The sequence below is a fragment of the Physeter macrocephalus genome, chromosome 21 (assembly GCF_002837175.3).
Source record: "Physeter macrocephalus isolate SW-GA chromosome 21, ASM283717v5, whole genome shotgun sequence".
Classification (NCBI taxonomy): domain Eukaryota; kingdom Metazoa; phylum Chordata; class Mammalia; order Artiodactyla; family Physeteridae; genus Physeter; species Physeter macrocephalus.
The window spans coordinates 96,376,175-96,389,515 of NC_041234.1; the positions used below are offsets into that span (position 1 = coordinate 96,376,175).

Here is a 13,341-nt window from a genome sequence, read left to right on the forward strand (position 1 = left end):
TGAATGGATAAACAAAATGTGGTACACATCCATACAATGGAATAGTATTCAGTTATAAGAAGAAATCAAGTTCTGATACATGCTACAACATGGATGAACCTTGAAAACATGATGCTAAGTGAAAGAAGCCACATATAACAAAGGGCCACATATTGCATGATTCCATTTTTATGAAATGTCCAAAACAGGCAAATTCATAGAGACAGAAAATACATTAGTTGTTTCCAGAGGCTGCAGGAAGAGGAGAATTGGGGGTGACTGCTAACAGATGCAGGGTCTCTTCTGAGGGTGATGGAGATGTTCTGGAATTACTGGTGATGGTTACAACACAGGGATATACTAAAAACCATTTTTAAATGGCATATTTTATAAGAATTTCATCTCAATTTTTTTAACTGCAAAAAAGTTAATGTTCCAATAAAGAGAATCACGGTATCAGCATGATCATAATTAGAATAACCAATGCATTTCATGAAGATGTCACAATTACTGGGCAAGGGAAATTCTGATGAAACATTTAAGGGCACATTAAAGGATAAAACTGCTATTGCTGTTAAAACATGTGAAGATGATCTTTCCCAGGAACTGAAATTAAAATTTTTACAAGAAGCCAAAATCCTCAAGCAATATAATCATCCCAATATTGTCAAACTTAATCAAAGTTCGCACACAAATACAGCCTATCTACGTGATTAAGGAACTGGTTCCAGGAGGCAATTTCCTCTCCTTTCTGAGAAAGAAGGATGAACTAAAACAGTTAGTGAAATTTTCATTAGATGCTGCTTCTGGATGGCAAATCTCAAGTAAAAATTGTATACACAGGGACCTTGCTGCAAGAAACTGCCTGGAGGTGAAAATAATGTTCTGAAAATCAGTGACTTTGGAATGTCTCATCAAGAGGATGGTGGTGTGTATTCATCTTCTGATTTAAAGCAGATTCCTGTTAAATGGACAGCACCAGAAGCTCTTAATTATAGGAGATATCGTTCTGAGAGTGACGCATGGAGTTTTGGCATCCTCCTCTGGGAGACCTTCAGCTTAGGGGTCTGTCCATACCCTGGAATGACAAATCAGCAAGCACAAGAGCAAGTGGAAAGAAGATACTGGATGTCAGTTTCTCAGCAGTAACCAGAACATATTTATAAAATAATGAAGTCCTGGGATTACAAACTTAAAAACCACCCCAGGTTCAGTGAACTTCAGAAAGAACTGCCATCAAGAAGAAAGTCACATAGTGATGAAACAGTACCAAATTCAGACTTCAGGACTCTATCTTCCAGCAGAGTAATATTTTCTTCTCATTAATAGTAAGTTTATACCACCTTACCTGGAATATTCTTCTAAAGTTATTGTTTATTAACTATTTTTTTAAATATGTGCAGCTTTAACCATTGTAATAAGAAAGCACAGGTTCTAAATGCAAGAGATCCCTCAAATCTATCTTTTCACACCTAGGACTGTTGATGTTTCTCAAAGGGTTTCTACTTCAGGCTCAGTTCAGAGTTGACTGTCCTCCATCCTAGACACCTCTACTCTCTCGGTGCTATAAACTGCATTGGTAATACCATCTGTGCAGGATACATTCCAACAAAAAGGTGGCCTTCCACTATGCTAAGACAAGATTACATTTGTAAACATCACTTCCTATTGGGAATTATCTGGACAACTTTTAGTAAGGTTGTCATTTCCCTCTGTTCCACCATGCCCTCCTCCTTTGTCAGGGCATCAGAAAACTATGCATGAAATGCCCTGAAAGAGTACCCTTTCAGAGTTGAGGCAGCTGATTTTAAATGATGTTACTTTATAGACAGCTGTGACAGCAAGAACGAAATCTGAAACGTTAGGTCTGGGTGAAAGAGCAGCTAGACTGGTGATCAAAATAGAGAAGAAAGGCAAATAGAAAATCAGCCTTATTATCAGAGCTATGCCTTTATAAACACACACACACACACTTTCTACTTTTATGATGAAATTCACCAAAAAGGTCCTAAGAAATGTTTCAATAGTTCATAGACTCCTCATAAAAGAACCCTCTGGATGGCAACAAAATTTATTTAGAGAAACTATAAAATACAAGCCCAGTGAATTAATAAATTAATCCTGGTTAATCCTAGTACGTGTACACATACACACACAGGCACGCACATGCCAAGTACAAGGGCACACATGGATGAAGTTGACAGAAGAGTCCAATGAACATTTACAAGGAAGAAAGAAGTTACAGGAGAAAGACATAGGGACAGCCATCCTAATTCCACTTTACTCCTTCATTTACCTTTAAACTGCTGCCTAGCAATTCTTATCATAGCAAACACACTTCCTGAGGTATTCCAAGTGGATAAAATGGAACACTTAAAACTAGGATTCTACTGAACTGAATCTCAGCATACCCAGGGATGCCTCTCAAGATAAATGTGTGTGTGAGGAATATGTGTCACACTCAAGGGTAAATGTGGCATGGGAGCCTTTTGGAAGTGCTCATGCCTATGTCCAGATAAAGAACAGCACAGCACCTGAGTGAAAATTTGGTCTGCCTTAAGTGGAAGAAGGGAAATAGAAAATCCCTCCTGTTCTCTCCAACTGTTTGGTGCCTATGAATATCAGTGTACAGAACTCACTGATACTTTAAAGGATGATAATGAAGAGAAAAATAGTTTGGGTCTATCATTTCAATCTCCTAACAAGACATTTTTACACATTTAATGATTGCTACATACAGACCCAGATGAAAGCATAATAAACCTGCCCTCAAAAAATATGTTGCAGCACACAAAGCAACTTCTTAAACAGTATACTATCAAATGCTATAAATACGCTGAACCTTCTTTTGGGGGCAAAAAAAGTCAGTGATGTTTCTCCTCCATTCCAAAGAGATATAGTTAATACTTCTGTACACAGCTCTCCATGTAAAGTTAAGAGTATCTGAAACATAGCAGGTAATAAAGAAAAATACTTGATTGTCTGATTAGAAGGAAGAGATGAAGTTACTGCCTTCAACAAGACCACAATCTAAGGAGTGGGATATGTAACACATTCATATATACATAGGAATCGGTGACTAGGACTCCATAGGCAAGCTGACACACACGTGTAAGCAATGGGAAACTACTGAGGAAGAAACTTAATTGAACACTTCCTACTCCAACGCATATTATTACCAGCATCTAGGACTGTGCCTCAACATGGTAACACATTCCTAAAATAAGCAAACTTTGAGCAGTTAGGAAGTCAGTTTCCAAGTACGGACTGAAGAAGAAAGGCTCAGAACAGGAATTACAAAATCGACTGCTTACAGGGGCTAGTATAAAATGGAAACAAATGGAAGTGAGCTGGGTGGGGCCTGAATGAGGTAAACTACAAAAAAAGACCCACTCTATTTAAGGGGGACAAGCACCTAGGCAGGTCTAGCTGACTGTTGCCATGCAGAAATCAGGACACCATGTTGCCAGATGTTCCAGTTCTTCAAAAGAAAATGAAATTTGGATTTTGTCAACTCTTCTGATTTTTAAAGGCAACCTTTTTCTTTAATGTTAAATATTGTGCAAGGCCAAGAAGGTATGTCTAATAAGCCACATTCTGCCTAAGGGCTGAGAATTTGCAACCTTGGGTTTAAACGATAAGAGTTAGGTTACACGTAAGAGACCAGAGGTGAGAGATGGACCTGTAAAATATATTAGGCTTCACTGGAGTATTAGAATAGGAATGTAGTATACTACAAATACAGATGGATAGGATAGAGTTAATTGCTAATATTCTTTGAAATCAAGAACCAAGAATCCAGAATCAAAGTGCAAGAAGACTGAGCTTCTCAAAACCTAGAAGCAAGTCTCAGTTTAGCAGTGTCTGGTTCACAAAAGGACTCTCAAAAGTTAGCTGAACTCAGTGAATTGAGCACCACACATATCAATTTACAATTGCGAAGCTAAAGAATGCTTCTAAGTGGAAATTTTTCATAGACAGGAATTTTTGAAGATTAAACTAGGGGAAACAGTTAAAGGCAAAGCAGCTAGTAGTGTTCAAGAGACTAAATCAAGGAAAGAGTAGATGAATTTGGACGAAGACATTAGCAATAACAAGTAACAGGAGATACAGAGAACAAGCAAAAAGAATTTTGCAATGAAACATTATGAAACAGGAAAAGAAGACTCTAGAAGGAATTTAATCTGGGTCACATTTATATATTGTATTTTCTTAACTCTAACATGATCATTTTAATGTTTTTGAAATCAGGGTGATACATACAAATCAATGTCATTTCTCTATCCACTTTTCTCAAAAAACAGTTCTAGAAACCAACAATGAATCTTACAATTAATGACATCTCTGACTCATGGAAATGTGACATGTGTAGCAGTTCTCCTTTCTGTAGAATATAAAATAAATCAAAAAGGGAGCAGGGAGCAGCAGATTTGAAGTAGCCTAAAGGTAAATGGTGCCAATAAGAAATGATGAGACCTCTAAATGAAAAGGAAGAACCACATAAAGACTTGACCAACCCTAGAAGGTATCCAACAGAAGGCAGCCACAGAACAGCCCAAAAAAAGGAAAAATCAACCGGTGCCTCACAAAGAGTCTACCCAAGAAGAGAGTAAAGAGAGATGTACAAAATCACAATGAAATTGTCAGCGACAATGACTGGCCCACTGCTAATGAAGATACAAGAGGCAGAGTTTTTTTGTTTTCTTTAATAAGGGGACCAGGTGAAAGCAAGAAGTAAAAAGCAAAATGCCAAACTGAAACGAAGGTTATGGTGAAGAATAAAAAAAGAAGATTCAGAGTTTATGGTTCACTAGGGAAGACAGCTAGTGGTTAGGGTGGGCGATGGCTAGAATTTAAGAATAGGTAATAATATTTCTTTTATAATCTTTCTAATTTTAAAAAATCTACTGAATTCTAAATGCTCTCTCATAACTCTCATCCACCCTACTCTAATACTTAGATAACAAACACAAAATAACAAAACAGAAAAGGCACACTATTTGTCAAGAAGTTACCTACCTGGCAACCTCAAATCCCTGCTTTGCAGCCAAAATAAATAGGACAAAATCCATACTCTAAAGCTCACACCTTTATACAAAACAGGCTCTCAGACATTTCTCACTCTTAAACAACTGTCAACAGCCTTGGCTATCTATCCAGTTTCATAGAAGATTAGAAGCAGCAAATAATATTAGGAGGAGGGTAGAGAAAGCAAGTATACTTGATATCATTAAAAAGTGACAGCTAATATGGAAACAAGAAAATTTGCTATAGAAGAATCAACAACTTCAAATACAGCCATCACGAACCATTAAATGTAGAGGGCAAATCATCCTACACACCTCAATAATCCTAAGGCATCACACCAAACAATAACTATTCAAATGATGATCTGAGCGCTCAAAAAAGATTATATTAAGGTTCTGAACTCTGTCCACGTACAATTTATTTAAGATGGATAAAACACTTTTAAAATCTCACATAAGGCATAACTACTTTGAAAACAAAGTTGCATATTTTAAATTCCAGAACTAAAAGCACAGACCATATTTTTGGCTTTGCAAAACATGGGCAGTGGTAGAAAGAGAGGCAGGAAACTTAAAACAAAAAATCTCTGGATAACGTGCCTGCCTGAAAGGCAAAAAGAAGATCAGAGAACACTGAAGGGCAAGAAGACCTATGTTTGCATATTGGCTGTGTCAGCTAATATCTCTGTCACTCTCTTCAACTTAACCTCTTAGAGTCTCAGTTTCTTCACCTGTAAAATGCAGATACCACCACCACCTACAAGGTACTTTAAAAAAGTAACTATCCAGAGAAGATGGGAATGAGTGGTAAAGAGAAAGCCAGATGTTTTTAAACACATCTTGGTGCTTTAAAAAAAAAAAAAAAAAAAAAAGGTGTAGCTAACAGCAAGCTTAAAATGAAAACAGCTTAAAAATAACCGGGAATCTTGTCTCGCATCTTTACCCAAAGACCTGACCATTATATTTAAGTGAAAAACTCTAATTGTATCTTGCAAAATGGATCTAGTTTCTTCAACATTATGAGACCTCATTTTATATTTCTATCTTTAAATGAAAAGAGGTGAGAGAACACTCACCTTGATGGAAAGTCTTCATTATCTGTGCTTGTCCGAGGACTTATGAGTAGATGACAAATTAAGGGAAAACAACTTTTTGGGGGAAAAAAGAATGCTCTCTCATCTTTTAGTATAATCCCTCAGCTTGCAGGCCTAATTGGCTCTTACCAGCCTGGTAGCCTCAAACTCTACCAGCTCTTCTCATCTGCCACATCATCTTGCCCTGCTACTCCCCATGCCCCCAGCCCAAGGGACTCTCTGTTCTCTTTCTTCCTCTCGGTGGTAGAGCCAGAGGGACTTTAAAGCCCTTGGTGGCATAAAACAATCTCAGTCACCAAAGAAGTTTAAAAAACAATCAAGTCTCCTTTCCACGTTTTGTACATCTGAGAGGGTTAACTGGAGAGACCATTTAAAAGGTAATAAGTCCTTGAGCATTTAGACCACATACTACAAGGGTACAATTCTAAATAAGACCAGTATCAAAGCTTTCCATTATACTGATTAAAAACATCAATAAGATGAAAAGGATATTGTTTCTTCTCTTCCTTTCCTCCTGAACTGTCCCGTTTCTCTTTCTTTTCTATCTTTTCTTTATCATGCCTGGACTCCTATAACGAATGGTGGAATTAGTTGGGAAAGGGAAAACCAAATATAAAAATCAGCTCAAAATCTCTTTTCGTCACTCACCAGTCATAAATTTTTCTTCAAACTTATTTAATATGACACCAAAAGCACAAGCAACAAAAGAAAAAAACTGGACTTCATCAAAAGTAAAAACTTTCATGCATCAAAGAACACTATCAAGAAAGTGAAAACACAACCTACAGAACAGGAGAAAATATTTGCATATCATATATCTCATAAGTGTCTAGTATCAAGACTACGTAAAGAATTCTTACAACTGAGCAACAAAAAGACAAACAATCCAATTAAAAAATGGCTAAAGCATCTGAATAGATTTCTCCAAAGAAGATATACAAATGGCCAACAAGTACATGAAAAGATGCTCAACATCATTAGTCATTAAGAAAATACAAAATCAAAACAACAGTGAGATACTGCTTTACACCCACTAGGATGGCTACAATAAAAACTAAATAAATAAAAATAAAACAAAACAGAAACAGAAAATAACAAGTGTTGGCAAGGATGTAGGGAAACTGGCACCCTCATACATTGCTGGTAGAAATGTAAACTGTGCAGCCACTGTGGAAAACAGTTTGGCGGTTCCTCAAAAAGCTAAACATAGCATTACTATATAACCCAGATATTCCACTCCTGGGTATATACACAAGATCATTGAAAACAGGTATTCAAACAAATACTTCATAGCAGCACACCAATGTTCATAGCAGCACAATTCACAATAGCCAAAAGGTGGAAAACAAGACAAAAGTCCATCAAGTGACGAATGGATGAACAAGTGTGGTATATTCATAAAATGGAATATTACTTAGCCATGAAAAGAAATGAAGTACTGATACATGTAACACCATGAAGAATCTCAAAAACATTATATGCTAAGTGAAAGAAGTCAGACACAAAAGGCCACATTATAATACAGTTCCACTTATATGAAATAGCCAAAGTTTTTGATAAGTCCATAGAGACAGAAAGCAGATTCGTAGTTGCCGGGGGGGGGGGGCGGGGAGGCGGGGGATGGAGAATGACTGCTTAATGAGTATGTGGTTTTCCTTTGGGGTGATGAAAATGTTCTCGAACTAGACAGAGATGATGAGTGCAAACACTGCAAATATACTAAATGCCACTGAATGGTACATTTTAAAATGGTTAATTTTATGTGAATTTTACCTCAATTTAAAAAATACTTATTTAAAAGGAGCAGCCTCCCTTTTAAAACTATCACCTTATAATTTTCCAAAACTGCTTTTAAGAACTATGAATATACGGCATATATGTTGAACATATATCATAATGATGCTTTGTAAACACTTTACACTTTAGTAATGGCTTGCTTACTTTATGGCAGATGCATCAGATGTATTCTGAGTATCATCCATTAGTATCTAAGAGAATGCACACTATACTTAATTTTAAAATCAAATATAAGTTGTGAACACATAAGTTTATTAGGAGAAAATGTTACAAACGTGTTTAAAAATCAGAATTAATAAAGACTTTTAAAAATCAGAATTAATAAAGACTTTATAACAGTGTGATGATCAGGGAGAATACATGTGACCATATTTTAACCTCATGAATGAAGAGAAACTAAAAAAAACTGTTGTCAGAGAAAAAAGAAAACACGAAAAGAAAGGCTGAAACTCAATGAAAAGAAGTAGCTGGGAGTGGAATGGAGAGGAAAGGAATTTCAGAGGTAAACTAATTCCACCCTCCCAGTAATTTGGGACTGAACTGGCTCAAGTTCTCCAAGATAACCTGCCCTCCCCCAAAGCCTCCTCTTCCTGCCCCCAAATAATTAACAAAAGACTACTTGACTACAAAAAAACCTCAGTATTTGCTAAATTTTCTAGTGGATGATTTTCTAAGAAAAAGTATATTGTTCTTTTTGTTCTTGTAATTTACCTTTTTGCCACCAGAGGAGATTTTATCCATTTTTTCAGATTTAAATGAGTCACCGCCTTTTTCTTTGCCTGAAGATTTTGACTTATTTTTTTCCTTGTCTTTCTCATTTGGATAAGGAGACTCACACGGACTCTCACTTTTGTGTTTTGAAACCCCCACTAAAATTATAAAAGAGAATCATGAAAGCCTTTTCCAATTCAGTTTGATGACTGCATGGGAAGTATTAATAAGTCTACCTACTTGTTCCATTTTCCTCTTTCCGCCTCTTGGTTAAGTCCGGTGGCACTTCTCGGTCATTGTTTGAGTGATCCTAGAACCAAGAATTGTGAACTACATTGATCAAGAGTTTTTGTTTTTGTTTTAAAGTATTACTTTTATACAAGAAGAGAATAGCTAGTGACTAGCATTGGAGAATATCTGCGGTGCTTTCACATACTTGGTAAAATGACATGAAAGACAAGCAGAGCTGGTAGAGATTATTAGGCTGAAGATCCTTATTACTGTAGAAGATTCAAACACACTTTAGGGTGAAAATACCAGTTAAAACACTAAATAACAGACTGTCATGCAACAAACTAGTACTTTAAAAAAGGCAACAAACACACTACCGTACATGATAATGAGCTTTCCAAACTAGTTTTTAAAAAATTACAAACCCTTTTCCGCTCTTTCCTGTCCTTTTCATCTTTTTTTTCTCTTTCTCTGGATCTTTCCCTCGACTTGTCCAAATCTTTCTTGTCCATTTCTCTCTCCTTACTCTTGGACAGTGGTGGAGGAGTATGATTAATGTAGAGCTGTTAAATTAAGGCAATATTACTAAAGATTATTAGTTTTCCAGTATTGGCATCATTTGCTTGATTGTTTATTTAATGAAAGACATTTGGTAGTAGACCCAAAGTCAAAAGTGGTCAGCTGTCTGGATTATGAGAGGTAAAATAAAAGAGCATGGCACAAATTACACATAGAATTCAATTCTTGACCTTATAAAAATTATCATTTTTTTAACTCAATCAGTTCATTCCTGCCTCAACTGAGATTTTTATTAGTAAATTCACAAGCTATAGTTCCTTATATAGCTCTATTGTGAAGACCCATAACCACCATTATTACAAGAGTCCACATGTGAAAAATAGTGACTGGACTTTCTCTACTGCAAACAAACAAAAAAATACAAACCTCTACACAATCATGGAAATTTAAAATAGTTTTACCATCCACTGATAAGCAATCAATGACAGTGAGCAAAAGTATAAAATAAAACCTAGCCTTGACTTTACTAATAAGTCTTTTCTGCCTCAGTGTATACCATGCATAGATTATCCTGAATTACTGTTATAGTAAAGGCTGCATATTCTCTACTCTGAAAGCGCTCCAATTTCTGTCAAATAATCACAACTGATTGTAAAATTTGTCTTACTGGTTCTAAATAGCTCAGAAAGCCATATTGTCAGTTGAGGTTGATAAAACAACTCAGACTGAAAAATGATGAACCAATATTCTCTTTTGCCTATTCTTTCTCCAATGAAAGGCCCATAGACAATAAAACAGCCAAAGATCAAGGATATGCTAATTCTAAATAATTAAGAGGTAACCTTACTTATGTAAGTTGTAAATGTGGAAATCCATTCTAAAACAAAATATTAAGGAAATAATCAGACACCTAACCTCACGGCATTTTTAACTGTGCTACAAGCTTATGTTTAACTTAAGACATTAAAAATATTAGGCAGCAGAATACTGAATATAACTCATTACATAACTACACAATTCTAGATATAACTTGGGAATGAAAAGAACAGTGAGTCAAAAGTCAAATATTTTTACACAAAGAAATCCTTTGGTATTCAAAGGAATACATGAAAAAAGACAGCCATCAGTTTGAGAATTAAATTAACACTTGTTTTTTTAACACCACCAAATATTTTCAATTCAGTTTGCTCAGAAATACTACCATAGCAATGCATAAGTAGATTCTTTAAAATTTCAATGTTTAAAAGTTGATGATCAACTGAAATAGACAAAATGTTTATTAATAACAAAGAGCAAGAGAATGAGAAACAATCATAAAGTGCTTGTCCAAAAGGTACTCTTGCTGGGTATATGCCCTAAATGACACTTTAATATTTTCAAATTGTGAGGTTTATTCACATCTTAAGTCAATACTATTTATGAAACTGACTAGACAAAGAAAGTAATATGTTATTACAATACTCAAAGAAGACTTATCTTAGGGAAGTATTGCTTAATTCTTCCAGTAAAAAAATTTTTGTTTGTGATTACAAATAAGCACGTGCACACACACACACACACACACACACACACACACACACACACACACACACACACACCCCTACACAAGAATGAAGTTTTTAAGTGTACCTAACTTGAATTCTGTATTGCAAAGAATTGGGAATCCTAGAAATTCTTAGTTTAGAAATGTACCAATTCTATTCCTTCTTTCTACCCTTCTAAGAATTCTGATCACAATACTCTTTTCCACAAAAACATACAGTCTTTCATTGCCTATGGAATAAAATGCATATTCCTTAGCTTGGGTATTCCAAGCTCTTCACAATCTTTGCACAATTCTACCCTACTATGGAGTAACCCAATGTACTCTAGGCTGTGGCTACCGCTGCTCCCTAACACCCTGTACTTCCCAGCAGTTCTCTTCACCAGAACGGTAGCTCATTTTTTATCTTAATCTCTTAAACTCCTACTTTGCCTTCAAAGACAGCTCGAAAGCCATCAGCACTTCAACATTCCCTGAACTCCACAGAGCACTGTCCAGTGAACTCTTATTTTATATTAACCCTTTTTTGTGGCAGGAATTCCCAATTAATTTCATGTCATTTATTTTTGTCCATAACATAGTTTACAGGATGGTAGGGGAGCTAATGTGCCTTTTCTACTTTTACACACTTCCTAGTGTCTTGTACACACAGTGAGTACTCAATACATGTTTGATGAATAAAATTAATGATTTGTTAAACTGATCTGCATGTAGCATTGTTGGATTTGGGGTTTTTTTAATTTGCTTTTATTCCTGATACTACTGGATCCTGTTTTTTATTGGCTTTTATCCTTGACATTGAGATCATTAGATCCAAAAAAACAATTTGACTGATCTTCAAAATCTGTTTAAGAGACCACTGCCACACTGACCCTTTTAAGGCTACAAGGCCTCACATGTAGGCTCAGGTTTGGTTGGTTGTAAATCCTTGTTTTAAGATGATGAACAGAATTAAAAGCTGAATTTTATTTTGAGGTGGTTATTGCTGCCCTCTGAAATTACAGAGAAGCTTGGTTTAAAGGAGCATGCTTTTCATACTTTATCAAATGTAACTGCTAAAATTGCCAGGTGAAAACACAACTAACCAAAACTATAAATATGCCAACTCAAAACTGGGGGTAGAAGGTGAACTGACAGAAAAGATTTGGATACTAAACTAGAATCCCACTTGAAAAGCCAAGTCCATGTGTACTACAAAGTGAAAATAGTAACTAGTTTAGTAAAAAAGAGGATCCTAGGGGCAAAGTATAACTAAAAGGTCAAACTAGAGCAGGGAAACATTTTTATATGTACGATGACAAAGTAACCTGAAAAAACAGACACATACCTTTCAAATCCTCTAAAAAGTAAAAGCTACCACAGAAAGTTTAAATTATAGATCATTAATTTTAGAGAGCACTCAAAGTCCAGTGAAATTGTTTTTCTAAGACATTCATATGCTATTAAACTTTCTTAGACACACAAAAATCAACATCAACTACTATGCAGACCAGTAAACTTTGGATGCTTTACCAAGTCCAAAGGCATAAGAGTTCATTTCAAATATTTACTGAATACCTAATCATATTGCCAGGTACCATACTAAGCACTAAGGATCTGAAAAGTTGGTATGAGTTGCAATTTTTCAAGGGTATTCATATGCCATTTTCAAAATTTTCTGGTTGAATGTGGAATAAATCTATTGAATTTTAAATGCCCACAAAATCACCACCTTTTTTTTTTAAACGGGGCGGGGGATCACTATAATTTAAAAAATAAGACAAACACACAAAAGAAGTTAAGAACCCTTTCAACTACTATTGAAATGGGTGCTAAGAATCAAGGAACCATATTTTTTTTTTTTTGCAATTTTTGTTTTCATCGTGGTAAGAACACTTGAGGAACCTTAATTTTAGTCCAAGTTTTGGTACTAACAAGTTATATGCCACTGGGAAAAGATCAAGAACTTTAGTCTCTTATTTGTTAAAAAAGACACTGCCAACTGCCCTACCTACCTCACAGCACTGTGATGAGTATGAAATGAGATAACATATGTTTATCTCATATGTCTTATTTTCAAAAGGCTTTCATAAATGAAAGAAACCATAATCTTCATCATTGCTTAGAAAATCCAGTTAACTATAACAGCAGGTTTTCAACTGCTTCAAAATATGTTTCAGGAAATAAATATTCACAAGGTAACATTGTTAAGCCATGAATTTAAAATAGTCCACACAAGCCACTGATGGTTAAGACTGACATACATACACAATCCCACTCTGGTTATGAAAACCTACTATACTGGAATACATATTCAATTTAGCAAATAAAAAGTTCTACTTTAAAAGAAAGCATTCACAGTACAACTGATTCTCTTTTGATTAATACAGTATGTTCTAAAAACAATGCTACAATTTTAGGACACAGGCACATTAGCTAATCTAAACTGTTAAAAATTAGT

The 13,341-nt window shown here is 35.5% G+C and overlaps 1 protein-coding gene and 1 pseudogene across 10 annotated transcripts in view; one reads left to right on the plus strand and one right to left on the minus strand.

Moving 5' to 3' along the window:
* Positions 1 to 462: 462 nt before the first annotated feature.
* LOC129391708 (tyrosine-protein kinase Fer-like) lies at positions 463 to 1,128 on the plus strand (annotated as a pseudogene).
* The window catches only part of THOC2 (THO complex subunit 2), a 122,229-nt gene continuing 109,810 nt past the window's right edge, over positions 923 to 13,341 (minus strand). For 7 of the 10 annotated variants that reach the window (XM_024128170.2, XM_024128169.2, XM_024128163.2 and 4 more), the window contains 6 exons: positions 9,265 to 9,402; positions 8,849 to 8,918; positions 8,609 to 8,766; positions 6,593 to 6,669; positions 6,083 to 6,128; positions 923 to 1,057 (listed from right to left, as the gene is read on the minus strand). In XM_024128170.2, the coding sequence (XP_023983938.1) occupies positions 6,101 to 6,128; positions 6,593 to 6,669; positions 8,609 to 8,766; positions 8,849 to 8,918; positions 9,265 to 9,402 (471 nt within the window). In that variant the 3' untranslated portion in view covers positions 923 to 1,057; positions 6,083 to 6,100. Of the gene's footprint in view, positions 1,058 to 6,082; positions 6,129 to 6,525; positions 6,670 to 8,608; positions 8,767 to 8,848; positions 8,919 to 9,264; positions 9,403 to 13,341 lie in introns of those variants that run through there. The other 3 variants (XM_055081708.1, XM_024128166.3, XR_008616360.1) reach the window with 3 other exon arrangements.